The following is a 16761-nucleotide window of genomic DNA, read 5'->3' as shown; positions in this document are numbered from 1 at the left end:
ATGGATCCTCATACATTCTGGGTGGTTTTAGTGGACTGAACATATAATCATTAAATTGCATTTACTTTCTCCATACTAACTTGTTCCTATCATTTTGAGCTTTCAGAGAAGACAATGGGATTGATTATCTTTCTGCCAGTTGCATTGCAAGTATCATTCTGTGGGTCCATTTTCTTTTCCTCTGAACCTATCTATACATACCTGCTCTCAAAATCAATTTCATATTGCATTGATTTACGAGATGACTGTATGGTCCCCACTCCCCCGTCCCCCACCATTACTTCCGAACAGCTGCTCTTAGTCTTGCCTCCTCTAAATCCAGTCATGAAGAGAATTCAGTTTTAGAATTCAGCAAAGGATGACCAAGAGGTAGATAAAGAAAGAGAAATCGATGAGGAAAGAGAATGAGAATAAAACTAGCAAGAGACGGAAAAAACATTGTCAAAGCTTCTACAGGCATGTAAAAAGATTAGTGAAATTAAACCTGAGTCCCTTAGAAGCATTATAAGGGAGAAATTATAATAGAGAATAAAGAAATGGCAAAGACATTAAACAAATACTTTGTCTTCACGGTAGAAGACATGAAAAACATTCTGGAAACAGTAGGGAAGCAGGGGTCTAGTGAGAGTGAGGGACTTAAAGAAATTAGTATTGGAAAATAAATAGTTATAGAGAAATTAATTAGACTAAAAGATGAAAAATCCTTTGGACCTGATGGCCTATATCCTAGTGTTTTAAAAGAGGTAGCTACAGAGATAGTGGATGGATTAGTTTTGGTCTTCCAGGGTTCCCTAAATTCTAGAACGGTCCCTGTGGACTGAAAGGTAGCAAAATTAACCCCGCTATTCAAGGAAGCTATAGGCCAGTTAGTTTGTTTCAATATAGGCCACATTAGTAGTAGGGAAAATATTAGAATCTATTTCAAGGGACGTGATAATAGGGCATTTCGAAAGTCAAAATATGATTGCACAGAATAAACATGGATTCATGAAAGGGTAATTGTTTTTCCCAATTCTGTTAGAGTCCTTTGAGGGGTAATCAGTGTATACAGTGTATTTGGATTTTCAATAAGGTGCCACACAAGGGGTTATTACACAAAATTAAGGCTCATGGTATTATATATTTAGCATGGATTGAAGATTGGTTAATGGACAGAAAACAGTGTAGAAATAAACGGGTAATTTTTGGGTTGGCAGCCTGTAACGAGCGGGATACCACAAGGATCAGTGCTTGGGCCTCAGCTATTTGTAATCTGTATCAATGGCTTAAATGAGAGGACTGAATATAATGTATGCAAGCTTGCTGACAGTACAAGGTTAGGTGGGAAAGTAAACTGAGGAGGACGCAAGGAGGCTGCAAAGGGATACAGACAGGTTAAATGCATGAGCAAGAACATGGCAAATGGAATATAACGTGGAAAAGTGTGAGGTTATCTACTTTGGTAGGAAAAATAGAAAAGCAGAATATTTTTTTCAATGGTGAGAGACTGGAAAATGTTGGCATTCACAAGGACCTGGGTGTCCTTGTACACAAATCACAGAAAGTTAACAAGTAGGTACAGCAAGCAATTAGGAAAGCAGATGGTGTGTTAGTTTTTATTACAGAGGGATTGGGCTATAAGAGTAAAGAAGTTTTACTACAATTATTTATGGGCTTAGTGAGACCACACCTGGCGTACAATGTACAGCTTGAGTCTCCTTACCAAGGAAGGATACGCTTAGACCACACCTGGAGTAAAGTCTACAGCTTTGGTCTCCTGACCCAAGGAAGGATACACTTACCTTAAAGGGAGCGCAATGGAGGTTCACTAAACTGATACCTGTGATGAGGGGATTGTCCTATGAGGAGAGATTGCATAGACTATGCCTATATTCCCTAGAGTTTCGAATAATGAGAAGTGATCTCATTGAAACATACAGAATTCTTAAGGGGCTTGACAGATGCTGGGAGGATGTTTCCATTGGCTGGGAGTCTAGAAGTAGGGGGTCAGAGTCTCAAAATAAGGGGTTGGTCATTTAGGATTGAGATGAGGAGAAATTTCTTCACTCAAAGTATCATGAATCTTGGATGCTCAGTTGTTGAGTGTATTCCAGACCGAGATTGTTAGATTTTTGGATACTAAGGGAATCAAGGGATATGGGGATAGAGTGGGAAGGTGGGGGTTAAGGTCAGCCATAATCTTATTGAATGTCAAAGTAGGCTTGAAGGGCCAAATAGTCTACTCCAGCTGCTATTTCTTCTTATCTCAGCTACTTTTTTTTGTCTTGCTTCTATTTTCTACTTGTCAGGTCTTAGCTGTTTTGTTCATGACTTCATTGGAGATTGCCTTTTTTCCATGCTATCTGAACCATTACACCATAGTCATTTATCCAGTCTGACTTTGTTGCTGACTTTACCATGTTTTCCTCTATCATCTTCAAGCTGTTCGGCACCTCATCATAAATATGTTAAATTTGGTGTTGTCTCCTCTTCAAACACCACATTTCACTTCCTTATTCAAGGCTTATCACAGTAGTAGTCAGAGATTTGATCCTCAGTTTAAGATTGATGTGCAATTTGTCCATATCTCTTTAAGGCTCTAGAACTCTTTTGATATCTTGATTAATTCCTCTTACTCCTGGTAAATTGACTTGCCCAGTTGCCCAGCAAAGTGACAACATTCAAGAAACAGAGGCTATGTTTGCGCAAGAGGAAGTGATTCAGTCTCATGGATTACTATTTTAAATAACTACAACCATTTGAACAAATTTACTACAGTTCTACCGATTAATTATTCATTGTGATCTTTTCTTGTATTTGTTCCTGGAATGAGAGCAAGGCTGCATTTATGAATGGCTTGCAAGGCCCACTTCAAAGGACATTAAGAGCAAATCACATAGTGTGAAACTGGAATCACGTGTAAGTTAGGTCAGGTAGGGGTGCCAGATTGATTCCCTGAAGGGCAGTAATAAACCAGTTGGATTTTTATGACAATCTGGTAGCTTTTATGGTTATTTTGCCCTGGTGCCATAACAGCTTTTCATGATTTGAACTCATGACCTCTGGGTTACTAGTCTAGTACTCACCACCCTATCACAACTAGAGCAGCACAGCTTATCTATTGTTGTTGAACCCAAAGAAATGTGTAACAAAACTGATTAATAAATGGTGTGCTGGGATTAGGACTGCGTAAATGGTGTATTGGAATTCTATGTTTGAATTGAACATGCATTTATCAAGATTCTTGTCTATAATTATTGAACACAATTTGAATATTCCTTATCTCTTAGACAGAACTGATGGATGCTGTATCATTAAATTGGCACCGGATTGATAAGGACGTACAGCGTTGTGATAGGAATTACTGGTATTTTACTACAATCAACCTAGAAAGACTGAAGACTGTGATGTGCAGGTATGGATCTGAATCTATTTCTCCGCTATCTGTTAAGTGCGTACCTAATGTGTCCTGATTGTTTGATTTCACTAAATCTCTGCTCATTCCACTTCTGCTTCTCTTTGTCTTGCAGTTATGTGTGGGAACACTTGGATGTGGGCTATGTTCAGGGAATGTGTGACCTCTTGGCACCACTAATGGTTATCCTGGACAGTGGTAAGGAATCCACTTAATAGGTAGCAACAGGGCTTGAATAAACGTCATAATTGTTCATCCTAATCTTAAAGCATCATTGTACATGGCACAATAGTCCAAACATCTACCTTGAAGTGGCAGATTTAAGTTCTTGTACATCTTTTATGGAACAGAATTGAAGGTTCCAAGGATTAAAATAGGCTGATAATGAAAGATCGCAAATTATTAAGATTTCTGAGCTCTCAGAGGGTCATTATGAAGTTGGTTGTGTTAGAGTACCAGCAATTTCTATCACAGCATGATAGGCGTGAAGGACAACAAATCTAAAGTTGATAGTGGAATTGTGGGTGAACTGATATTCTGGGGTTATGTTTGATTACCTTAAGGAAACATTTGTACCAAATTTAAGCACATAATGTAGGCTAATTCTTCCAGTGCAGTATCAAGGGAGTGCTGCACTGTCAGAGATGCCATCTTTCAGGTGAGATGTCAAACTGGGGCCCTGTCTGCCTTCTTGGATCAACCTAAAACATCTCATGGCACTATTCAAAGAAGAGCAGGGGAGTTCACCTGGTGCATTGACCAATACTTATCCTTAAACCAAAATCACTAAAACAAATTACCCAGTCATGTTTCTCAGTGATGTTTGTGGGACCTTGCTGTGTAGAAATTGATTGCTATATTTCCTACATTACAGTAGTGACTATACTTCCAAAGTACCTCATTGGCTATAAAGTGCTTTGGGATGTCCTGAGTTGTGAAAGTGGCTGTATAAATGCAAGTTTGTTCTTTAACCTATACAGAGATATCCAAGCCGTGAGCCATAGCTCACCTGTAAAGCTGATCCCTGGAAATCCAGCCCTCGAAGCCCAGGAAACTTAGTCCAATTCATGCTCCTAGTTCCCATTTATTGTCTTGTCCTGACTGAATTCTGTGGGACTTTATTGGTGGGTAAATTTCAAATCAGAACACGAAACTGTTTTATTTTCAGCAACTTGAAGAAAATTAGCGGGAACTGAAATTTAAGCATTGGATGCATCTCCCAGACTCCAGGCTATACACATCTATATGCCCATGAAGCCAAAGAGCTTGGACAACCCTGACCCCAGTTGTATTAGTTGTGTCACAGTAGAGTGCTCCACTTTGTATCTTTTTTTTAACAGGAGTGTTTTTATGTTCTGGTTTCCTGTTTAGAACCCCTGGCGTACAGCTGCTTTACTCAGTTAATGAAGAGAATGAATCAGAACTTCCCGAATGGAGGTGCCATGGATACTCACTTTGCCAACATGAGATCCTTAATACAGGTAACGGGACACAGGAATAGAATTCAATAAAAGTATTTTGAGTGGGCAGATCAACATGAGTTCAAATTCCACCAAGGCAGCTGGGGAATTTAAATCCAGTTAATGAATCTGGAATAAAAATGCTAGTACCGGCAGTGGTAACCATGTAACTACTGAATTGTTGTAAAAACCCAACAGGTTCACTAATGTCCTTAAGGGAAGGAAATCTGCCATCCTTACCTGGTCTGGCCTATGTGACTCCAGACCCACAGCAATGAAATTGACTCTTAACTGCCCTCTGAAATGGCCTAGCAATCCAATCCGTTCTCAAGAAGGCGGCTCACCACCACCTTCTCAAGGACAATTAGGAGTGGGCAATCATTGCTAGTATTGCCAGTGATGCCCACATCTCATGAATAAATCTTTAAAAAATTTCCATGATACCTTCTTCCTTCTCTATTAGCTGGTATAATTTTAATTTGTGAGTAGATAAGCAATGAATGAGATATCAATTTCCCGGATGGTTTATCCAGCAGCTGTCACAGAGACCAGGAAGCTCCCAGGTTCGAACTGCCGGCCTGTGTAAGCTGATTTTAGGAATACCACATTAACTCAGCAGTGCTGGGATAAAAACCAGTGTGTAACTTTTTTTCTCTCTAGCAACTTCTGCTGGCATTTAATATATGTGGACGTTGAGTCAGGACAGAATTGGGCTCAGTGGTCATACAACTGTGGTCAAATAGCTTGCCAATATTCACCAAAAATAGACCATGGCTGCATTATACACAATCTGCAGGGTGCACTGCAGCAGTTTGCCAGGTTTACTTCAATAGCACCTCCCGTCTCCGAGAAGGACAGGAACAGCAATGTTGTGAGAACACCAGCACCTCCGAGGTTCCACTCCAAGTAACACACCATCCTGACATGGACATATATCACTGTTCATTTGGCTAGATCACTGTCCTGGAGCTCCCTTCCTAACACCATTGTGGGAGCACCATCAGCACAAGGACTACAGTGGTTCAAGCAGCAGGGGTGGGCAATAAAAGTGGCCTTGCCAGCAGCGCCCATATCTCAAAAATAATTTTTTTAAAGTTAAAGCTCGTGCACGAATAATTGGCCAATTCAGTGAGGTAGTAGAGCACCTGGCAGCTGCACCCCAGCAAGGAGCCAATGGTTATCACAGAGGAGAGGATGGGCAAAAATCAGCATTGGAGGATAACAATCTTAAGTGAATAAGATATCAATAAATGGGAATACCAGGGCTGTGAAGCAGTTGAGACTGTTCCAATCTGGAGTTGTGATGTCTATCCATTCCTATTGCTGTCAATTCTTTTTTTTAAAATTCATTCATGGGATGTGGGCGTCACTGGCTATGCCAGCATTTATTGCCCATCCCTAATTGCCCTTGAGAAGGTGGTGGTGAGCTGCCTTCTTGAACCGCTGCAGTCCATGTGGGGTAGGTACACTCACAGTGCTGCTCGGAAGGGAGTTCCTTTTTATTGACTTCGTAGCAGTTAGATACAACTGAGTGGCTTGCTAGGCCATTTCAGAGGGCATGTAAGAGTCAGCCACATTGCTGTGGGGCTGGAGTCAGATGTAGGCCAGACCAGGTAAGGACAGCAGATTTCCTTCCCTAAAGGACATTAGTGAACCAGATGGGTTTTTACAACAATCGACAATGGTTTCATGGCCATCATTAGACTAGCTTTTTAAATTCCAGATTTATTAATTGAATTCAAATTCCACCTTCTGCTGTGGTGGGATTTGAACCCATGTCCCCAGAGCAATACCCTGGGTCTCTGGGTTACTAGTCCAGTGACAATACCACTATGCCACAGCCTCCCCTCATTCTAGTTGAATGCAAGTTGTTTTGCTTTTAAAAGTTATTTACACTACAGTGCACCCGGTGATCTAACTCTCCCCTCTCTTTGTATTTCAGTCATGCTTCTACCCAGAAAGTGCTAGGCTGGATAGGTACCCTGCATCAATTGCACTGTAGGTGGATTAAACCATGGCAATGAGGAAAAACACCATGTGCACATTTGGTTGTTTAAAAATCATGATTGTGACTTTGGTGGTCTGGGTGTGTCAGGGATGTCCTGTACGGGACAGCAGTGTGAACATTGCTGAAGCTCAGCAGGCCCACAGCCAGAAGAAATAGTAACTGGCACTTGCAGCAACAGGATTTTCACTTTCACTGCTGTTGCCAGAGGAGCCAGCCCCTCTTCAGCTGGTCCTCCAGACCTCCAGAGGCAGCAGTACTAACAATGCCAGTACTGTAGTGTAAAGTGACTTGAGTTTTCATATCTTGATTTTGCTGCCACGACATGTGATTTGTCACATGTTACAGAAAGTTGATTCTCTTCATCATACTGAGCAATGATATTTTCTTAATTCTCTTTCAGATTTTGGACTCTGAGCTTTTTGAGCTAATGCACCAGAATGGGGATTACACCCACTTCTACTTCTGCTACCGTTGGTTCCTGCTGGATTTCAAAAGAGGTAAGCACATGAGCTCCAGGAGATTTACAACGGATGGTTTAATGGGCACACTGGTTCTCCGACCTTTTTTTTGTCCTCTTCTACTTCCCACTAGCCTGGAGATTGATTTACATAGGCTGCAGACCTCTCTACTCCATGTTAATTTAAAAGGTTGCTCTCTGGATTTGGGTGATGCTGGTAAGGCCATATTCATTGCCCATCCTCAGTTGCTCTATGAAGGTGATGATGGACCACCTTCTGGAACTTCTGTATTCCTTGTGACTGTGCTTCCATGATGGTGTTAGGTAGGGAATTCCAGGATTTTGACCAGTGACAATGGAGTTATCCAAGTCAAGATGATGCTGCTCTTTGACCTCTGTTGCTACCACTTTCACAATTAACGAGGCGCACTTGTCAGACCCATGATCTCTCCCATGGCAAAATGCATATAGACATTGTGTAAGTTTCAGGTGGATGTTACCTGACTAAAGGTGAGACAGAGGATACCCAACCCACCTCACCTTGGGATTCTTGACTAAGATAGACGTACAAGGTACAGACTTGAGTTCTGTGATCGTCAGAGAGTTTATTAGGCTTAACTAAGATATACAAAGTTAATACTTAATGGCAGTAGGTGTGCAGCAACACTCAGCACTGATTCTTGCTTCTGAGCTCACTGGGGCACGGACTTCTCTCCTTCTCCTTCTGTTGTGTTCTGTTGACAGTGGTCTAGCTTCTCCTTCTAGGCGTGCCGATGATGTCCCGTACCCCCCTTTTATCCTTCTTGGGGTGTTAGTATCTTACTATATTAGGTTATGAATTGTTCCAAGTATCCTATTTGGTCCAGGTTGACATCGTTGTTAGACCCTAGTTAGTTAATGCTTCAATCTACACACTTTACAGATGCTTCCTGTTGCTTTCTATTTTAGCAAGGATCCTAAAGGTCACATTCTTGCTGATACCAATCATTTTTGCTATTCTGCAGTTTCTCATCTCTCCCCCTGCAAGGAATGCTGAGGTCTTCAACCCATCTCTCCCATTGTTCTTACACAAAGGTTTAAACAGAGTATTGCCTTGCAAAGCCATTTCATAATAAAGTGAGCATTAGCTCAAACAGACTGCAATATACTACTGTACATAGCATATAATTAGTCCTATTAGATTAGCTGTTCTTATTTTTCACAAACGTAAAATATGTCATGGTCCACAATGTGGGGCCCCCTCCAGATGCATGACTTCCCCTTTCCATTGTAGGCTATGTGCGACTCTACATTCACATATATCTCAATGTAACATTTTGACATATTTCAATGAAGATGACCATCATACTTTGCAATCCAATCTTGACATTACATTTAGCCTTACAGAAAAAGTATTGCAAAGTTATTCATAGAAATAAGCCAGGAAAATGCTCTAAACCCTACAATTGCAGAGGATGCAATCAGAGTGGCAAGACCGATCCCAAGTGTAACATTGATGAGCTTTGACAAAAGATTAGAGAAAGCTCCATTGATAAAGTTAGTTAAGTGTAGACTTCGAAGTATATAAACTTTTACATGATATGGACGAAATAAATCCAGAACATATTTTGACATATGAAAACTTTCTGCCAAGTTTTTGTATTATAAATTCCTGTGACCACATTTATTGTGCAAACTTTTAATTATACCCTCTGCAATGCACCCACTGGTGGGAAGGTTTCATTACATCGTGTAAAGTTTACGTAGATCGTACCCTTTATAAATGTGGGCATATAAGTTTAAAATTGAAAAATAAAAGACAGAAATTCTCAGAGCAGCTAGGGATGGGTAATAAATGCCATGTTGCCCACATCTGGAATTCTTTTTTTCTTAAAAAGGAACAACTCTTTTTCTCAACAGATGCTAAATGTTTGAGAAAGTTTCAAGACAAAGTAGCAGAGGCAAAGGCATTAGGAACATTCATAATGGAGCTGGATTCTATAATGTTTGTATTAGGGGAATGAGGTTTCATTTACCAAGTAGGCTTTTCTCATTCTGGATGTTTCTTTTGTGCTGTTACACTGTGCCTAGAAGACTAGTGTGAAACACATTTTCAACAGGCATAGGAAGCCCTGGGAATGGAGTTCAGCATAATGTTGCCAGGTGCCAAGTGTTACTATGACAACTGTATTACCATATCAGGTGTCATCTGTATCTTTATGGCTTGCTATGTTAATTTTCATCCAGATTGTTCTACAGCCTTTAAATAATGTGTCTCGTAGAGATCTTTGCCCAAACGTATGTTTCATGGTTCACAGAAGGGAGATCAGAAGACACCCTTGATATCATGAACTAGCCAATATTTATCCCTCAATCAACATCACTAAAACAGATTATCTGGTCATTGTTACATTGCTGTTTGCAGGAGCTTTCTGTGTGCAAATTTTCTACTACGTTTCCTGCATTGCAACAGTGACTACACTTCCAAAGCAATCTCTCCATCCTCACCCATCCTTATTACCATACCACAATAGCTCCAAATTGCTTAATTGTCCTCTATGAATGTGTTGGTTAATGCACTGCCCAGCGTGGAATCGAAGTGTCTTGAAGATCTGAAGTTGTGTCCTCTTTCTGTGCTGAGCTAAAAGAAAGAGTGTATTTATATGGTGCCTTTTACAACCACAGGACCTCCCAAACTGCTAAGTAATTTTGAGACGTAGCCACTGTCATAACATGGAAGTTATTTCATGCACAGTAAACTTCCTCAGTGCTGCACAGAATTCCAACCTAGATTACGTGCTCAAAATTACAGCTCCCAGGAAAGATTGAACATGTCGGGGCTTTTTTGGTTCGGAAAGAAAAGGCAAAGAGGAGGTCTGCTGGGGGTCTTAAAAACAATGAATGATTGGAAAGGGTAGATATGTGGAGAATGTTTCCACTTGTGGGAGAATCCAAAACTAGGGGCCGTAAATATCAGACAGTCATTTACAAATCCAATAGAGAAATAAGGAGAAATTTCTTTACTCAAAGTAGCTAGAACATGGAACTCGCTACCACAGGAACTGGTTGAGGCAAATGGCGTAGATGCTTTCAAAAGGAAGCCAGACGAGACATGAGAATAGAAAGCTATGCTGACATGAGGTAAATCGAATAGAAGGAGACTTGTGTGGAATATAAACACCAGCATAGCTTAGTTGGGTTGCATGCCCTGTTCTGTACTGTATATTCTATGCTAGTCTCTGAAGCGGGTCTTGAACCCACAATGTTCTGATTCACAGATACAAGAGTGACCCACTGAGCCACAGCTGGCACCATAATCATTAAGCTAACTGTTTGCAACATGTTTTTGGGGCGGGGATACTACAATTGGACTTATCAACCCTGGGTTAGGGAGGGAAAATAATCAGCTGTGGCCCTTGCTTGGAAAATGTGCATGTGCAAGGAGTGCATGGCGGCAATATGGAGGTTGGTTACGGATCCTGCCAATATACAGTAACTGAGCGTATATGTCAAGAATAGGCAGTTGAGCAAAGTACCACTGGTGGGCAGCACCTATTGAGCCATGCACCAGCAAGAAATCAGTGCCCCTGAGAAAATAAGAACATAATTTTTCTTCCCCAAAGAGTTCTGTTATTTTTCACTGAGTCAATGAGTTGACCTGTTCATACATATCATTTATGATTAGTGCTTGTGTATATAATTAATGTTGCCTTCAAAACAGGTGTGTCATGAAACACATCACTTAAAATGACTATCTATTGGCACAGAACTCTTGTACGAGGATGTCTTCGCAGTTTGGGAGGTTATCTGGGCAGCAAAGTACATCTCTTCAGAGCACTTTGTCCTTTTCATTGCCTTAGCTCTAGTGGAAGTTTACCGTGAGATCATTCGTGATAACAACATGGACTTCACGGACATCATAAAGTTTTTCAATGGTGAGTGCAGCCTCAGGTATGCTCAGAGGTGTATTTCACTTCCTCCGCGTTTTTCTGAGTATGAAAGTTTTGCTGCTTTCTGTTTTTTTCCTCTTCATCTGTACAACTCTGAATGTCCAGCTGGTAATCCCAGTATATTCTGTTGACGCTTAGTCACTGGCTCAAAAATTGAATTGGCAGAAGCCTGGCAGCCTGCAATGTTCCCACTTGCTTGGGCAAGGAATGGTATGTAGCACAGGAAGACTTAGCGAGGAAAGGAAGAAAATTGAATCCCAAAGTAAGCTGTTCCCCCGTGACTTTATAGGTATAAGTAGCACACCTGCTACCTCGCCCCAAGTAACCATTCTCGAGTCAGCCTAGATGGTCTCGGCAGATCATGAATGCTGGGGGCACCGTTACAGCCAGCCCCAGTCCAATTTTCATTTTTCACTTGTAAGAAGCCTGACAGATTTTTCTTTGGTAAAACTGGGGTGATGAGGCCAATAATAGTGCCCCTGGTGGCTGAGATGAGCTAATTCAAGACAGACTGAGGATCACATTTGTTTAAAGAGATACAGCACTGAAACAGGCCCTTCGGCCCACCGAGTCTGTGCTGACCATCAACCACCCATTTATACTAATCCTACACTAATCCCATATTCCTACCACATCCCCACCTGTCCCTATATTTCCCTACCACTTACCTATACTAGGGGCAATTTATAATGGCCAATTAACCTATCAACCTGCAAGTGTTTGGCATGTGGGAGGAAACCAGAGCACCCGGAGGAAACCCACGCAGACACAGGGAGAACTTGCAAACTCCACACAGGCAGTACCCGGAATTGAACCCGGGTCGCTGGAGCTGTGAGGCTGCGGTGCTAACCACTGCGCCGCCCCAAAGGAAAAATGAAAAAGCTTAGCTAATGTTTACAAATACAATGAAAAACAACTAAACTGATTCAGTACCTTCCTATTTGGTATGGTTCAGTACCACACCAGTTGTGCATTTACTGCCCCCGTTCATCAGTTTGGGAGAGGGCGTGCCATTCTTTCTGATCGGTGAGATATAGTTCGGTGTTAACATATAATGGTACCGGGATGAGAGATTGCAGTTACGTGGATAGACTAGAGAAACTTGTATTGTTCTCCTTAGAGCAGCGAAGGTTAAGAGGAGATTTGATGGAGGTGTTTAAAATCACAAAGGGTTTAGACAGAGTAAATAAAGAGAAACTGTTTCCAAAGGCGGAAAAGTTGATGCCTAGATTTAAAGCAAAAGAACCAGAGGGGATGCGAGGAAAGACTTTGTTACGCAACAAGTGGTTAGGATTTGGAATGCACTGCCTGAAAGAAATAGATTCAATAGTAGCTTTCAAAATAGAAATGGATAAACAGTTGTAGGAGGAAAAGTTTTAATTGCTTAATTTTTACTTCAGAAATGGCAGAGCGTCACGATGCCCAGCAGATCCTGAGGATTGCACGCGAGCTGGTCTACAAGGTGCAGACACTGATAGAGAACAAGTGATGGAACTGAGGGAGAAGGAAGGCACACAGATACTCAGCTTCCTCCTAGAAAGCTTGAGTGGGGTCCTCCCCTCTCTCTATCCCCACACTGGCTCCTGTTCCCCTGCACTTGAAGAATGACAGTTCAAGAGAACAAGTTGGTCACATCTTCCATACTTCAGGGGATGTCATGCACTGAGTGAAAAATGCAAGGCATTATGTAGAAAACCAGGAATTAGTCAAAAGAGTTGCGCTTACTTTTTCCCCAAAAAAAAGGTTCACCAATCGTCAGTCACATTTTAGAGATGCTTTAACGTAGTTTATAAAAACACATTTTCCTTTAAATTCCTTCTCTGTCTCTGCCCGCTTTCGTTGTGAGTGTGCGTTTTATTTTTCTAAAACAAATTCAGTGAGTGCCTAAATATTAAATGTGTGGCAAAAAAAAACTTTCACCATCCACATTATATAATCCTATACCCTCAGACTGACAGACGGGTATATCTTAAACAGTAAACTAGAAATAAGTGGGGATTTCCCCCTGATTTTGCATTTGTGAATTCATAGTGTTTTTTAACTTCAGATTGATTGGATTTGGATAGACAGGTATATATTTGGAATACTTTTCAATTCAGATCGATCCAATCTTATGGACTATTTTAGCATGTTTACATCAAAATAAGAGTTACTGATATTTTAATTTTATTGAAGAATGTTGCCAATGACTAGGTGTTCTACCATTCTGTATGTTTCTGGAATTCTGAATAATCCCAAAATATTGGGAAATCATTTCCACATGTTATACAGTATTTGCTATCTCTAAAAAAAGGACATTCAATGGCTTAAACTTGGTATGTCTATCAGTAAATCTGGGTTGAGTGGAATCAGTTTTGGTGTTTGCAGGTAACTAAACTGATTCAGATCCAGCGAAGCTGGTGTTGGGTTGTAATGTGTTATCGGTTCCCTCCGCACCCCACAATGGTTTGGACCACCATTGCAAATCTGAGCTGTGGACTTCCCAAGCAAGAACCACCAATGCTGTTCTTTTAGAGTCAGTCACTGGGAAGCACAATTCGAGCAAGAGTTGGGGTAGGGGCAAGACTTCAATTTTAATTTGTCTTCTGCTCCTTCCTGCCAAGTTAAAATGCCTTATCTCTGCATGAAGCTCTTTCCAGTGGCCCAGTCAACTGTAGAGGCAGGAGGCCCCGAGACCCAAACTTAGTGACTTTCTGGGTTATCATCAAAAAGTCAACTGCTAGGCCATGTACAATACTGGAGTACAAGAATAGATGGATCTTGAATGAACTTGTATGCAGAGATGTGTGGTGCATATTTTTGTTTCTGCATTCCTTGCCATCTTTTCTCCCTTTCACCTTGTTCCTGAAGACATTGACTGCGTGTCGACATGGTTCCAAAGATGCTGAGCACGTTGTTGAGTACCTTGCCTGTGTCAAGTTACCAGGTTATTCGACTGTGGGGTGGATGGACACCATCATGGCTGACCCCAATCTTGCCCTCATGTGAAATCAACTCATGGCCACACTTGCAGCAGGAGGTATCAGGAATGGCCAATTTTTCTGCCATTTCCTAATGCAGGGCTGTTGAGGTCAATTGTTGTGCCGCTATCCCTGCCCTGGCTGAGATCAGCTCTTTGAGCATCGATTTGGGAATAGAATGGCACTTTCCTAATCTATATAGCCAAGCCACTCACTAGGTGAACTCACTGAGCCACTTCTTAATAAGGCCGAGCGATTGATTACATTGACAGTCTCTCTACACACAATTTGGAAACTCTTGGACTGATGGCGAGTTTGATGATTGCACAACAATTGGTTCTGAACCTGGGACCAAGCAACTGAAGAGAACTGTCACCAATTGCTGTGCAGGTATCAACTGCCATCAGATGTGCTGGTCTGGCAATCATAAAATATTAAACATTAGTAGATTGCAGCAGATCTTGGCAAAATGTTCAGTTACCAAAAGAAAAACTCACATCAACTGGGACTTGTGTCCACATCAGTGTAGTTGACGTCCGTTTGAATGAGGCTGCATTTGCAATAATAACGGCAGCATAGGTGTAAATCTACAGTCTGAGTGTACCTAGAGAGAGAATGGGCAGTGAGCGTAGATTTTCTTCTCTAATGTCTTTTCTTCTGTTACTGCTCATTCTAGCAGAAAATCATGGAATACATACCCACATTTTCACAATGCTCGCTCCTGATGAGCAAGGTTCTGCACCAATATTAACACTCAGAAACTCAGCCTTCGAATCTAAACATTTCAAAAATTAAACATTAATGTGCATAATATAAAGGAGTTTCTCTCCTTATTGGGGATCCTGCATAGTGTATTTTTATGTTCAGTGTTACTGCTTATGCTCTGAGTTGCTATTTAGATAACCTACTTTCAATAAGTCAGTTTCCCTTAACATAAGTGTTAGGCCTCATCCTATTGGGCTTTCAATTTCACTGCTGATATGTGTCATGTACTCTTTTTTTTTATCAAACAGAAATTCTGTTATTTTACAATCACCCTTGGAAATGCCAGCAATGAGTTTGAGGTTACGTGCATGCAGTGGGGAGATGGATGCAACATGAACACAAAGTATTTGGAAAGATATTTGACAGTCTGCCCAGAAGCAATGAACTAAGTGCTTATTAATTGGGTCAAATTTGCCAAGGATTTTCTGGGAGACTACATGATAGGCACAGGACTTTTATATAGATAGATTTGAGAGGAGGAGTCAATAAAATCTGTTGTATTTTAGCAAAACTCAATATCAAATATAAACTTTATCAGTCATTTAGGCACATGGTGCATTTTCAGCTTGAATTCAGCCTCTGACCCACACTGTCTAAAATCTACCTCAGATAGTCAACGAGTTACGTGTGTGATGAATTCCTTACTGTAAATAAAGCTTTTTCCAAGCAGTCAGCATTCACACACTTAGAGAGTTTGTATCCTTTTTCTTCTGTTTAATTTACTTAAATATTCCCTTTCTTGGCCAGGCTTGGTTGCATTTGAAAATAGAAACACACTCCTACCTTAATTGCATTTCTATATAGTCTCTGAAGTGTGGAATTTTTTTCCCCTTGGTTTCCTACTCTTTCTAAAGAAGATCAATGATCTCCCACTATAACTTTTGCCGAAAACCAGCCTTCGAGAAATAGCATAAATGGCTATTTTTGCAGGATTTCTGAAAATATTCTGCTGAAATTAAATAATTTCATTCATTAAAACATTAGAGTACACTTATTGTCTTTTACGTTATGGCACATTGAAAGACCACACACAGCAGTTCATTTGCATCCTGTGAGAAGGAACAGTTATTAAAAGGAAACTTTTATGGAGATCGGGATAATTCCCCACACCTCTTAAAGAGTTCAGCTAAAGGCAGAAATCGGATAAAGGTGCCAAATTCTTTTTATAATTACTCTTTAGTAAAGGGAGTTCTACTGTAAATATTTGGGATGAGGAGCAGGTAGAAGGGCGAAAAATTGTCTTTTGTGCAACTTTACTGTGAGGAGGAGAGTTCAACTGATCCTTGGACAAAGAAATAGAGGCAGCAATTTTTGAAAAACATATTTATCCCACTGGTGCTGATTATCTTATTGAGAAATCTAGGTGAAGGGACACCAGGAGCACCAGCATGATCAAAAGGCATTGGAGAGGAGGCAAAGTGCTATAAATGATGGATGATGCAAAGCTGTGTTTTAAGAGCCTGTACGTTGTAGATCAAATGGAAAAGCTGAAGGAAGCTGAGAGTTTTAAGGCCTGGGAAAGATTGAGTAAAACTAGGAGGCAGTTAGATGTTCTCTTTCCCCTGTATTTTCATACTTTATAATTAAAGCATTCCAAGCAACATAGAAATAAATTTTAAAATTGACAAAATATCTCAAATAGTTTCCCTGTAGCTTTGAATAAATGAAATATTTGAAAGCTGTAATACATTGGACTGGCGATATCCAACAATATAGTCAGACGTCTGTTAGGTTAAGGGCATCAAGGAGCAAAAGTGGGTAAATGGAGTTGAGATGCCGATTAACCAT

General features: G+C 40.8%; 1 protein-coding gene across 3 annotated transcripts in view; it reads left to right on the top strand.

The window, feature by feature from the left end:
• The window catches only part of sgsm2 (small G protein signaling modulator 2), a 230981-nt gene extending 215117 nt beyond the window's left edge, over positions 1 to 15864 (top strand). For 2 of the 3 annotated variants that reach the window (XM_068010539.1, XM_068010541.1), the window contains 6 exons: positions 3270 to 3394; positions 3510 to 3592; positions 4766 to 4875; positions 7263 to 7359; positions 11066 to 11233; positions 12649 to 15864. In XM_068010539.1, coding sequence (XP_067866640.1) covers positions 3270 to 3394; positions 3510 to 3592; positions 4766 to 4875; positions 7263 to 7359; positions 11066 to 11233; positions 12649 to 12737 — 672 coding nt within the window. In that variant the 3' untranslated portion in view covers positions 12738 to 15864. The remainder of the gene's footprint in view (positions 1 to 3269; positions 3395 to 3509; positions 3593 to 4765; positions 4876 to 7262; positions 7360 to 11065; positions 11234 to 12648) is intronic. The other variant, XM_068010540.1, reaches the window with a different exon arrangement.
• The last annotated feature ends 897 nt before the right edge of the window (positions 15865 to 16761 follow it).

This window comes from Heterodontus francisci, chromosome 30, assembly GCF_036365525.1.
Source record: "Heterodontus francisci isolate sHetFra1 chromosome 30, sHetFra1.hap1, whole genome shotgun sequence".
Taxonomy (NCBI): Eukaryota; Metazoa; Chordata; class Chondrichthyes; order Heterodontiformes; family Heterodontidae; genus Heterodontus; species Heterodontus francisci.
This window is presented reverse-complemented; position numbering and strand designations above follow the sequence as displayed.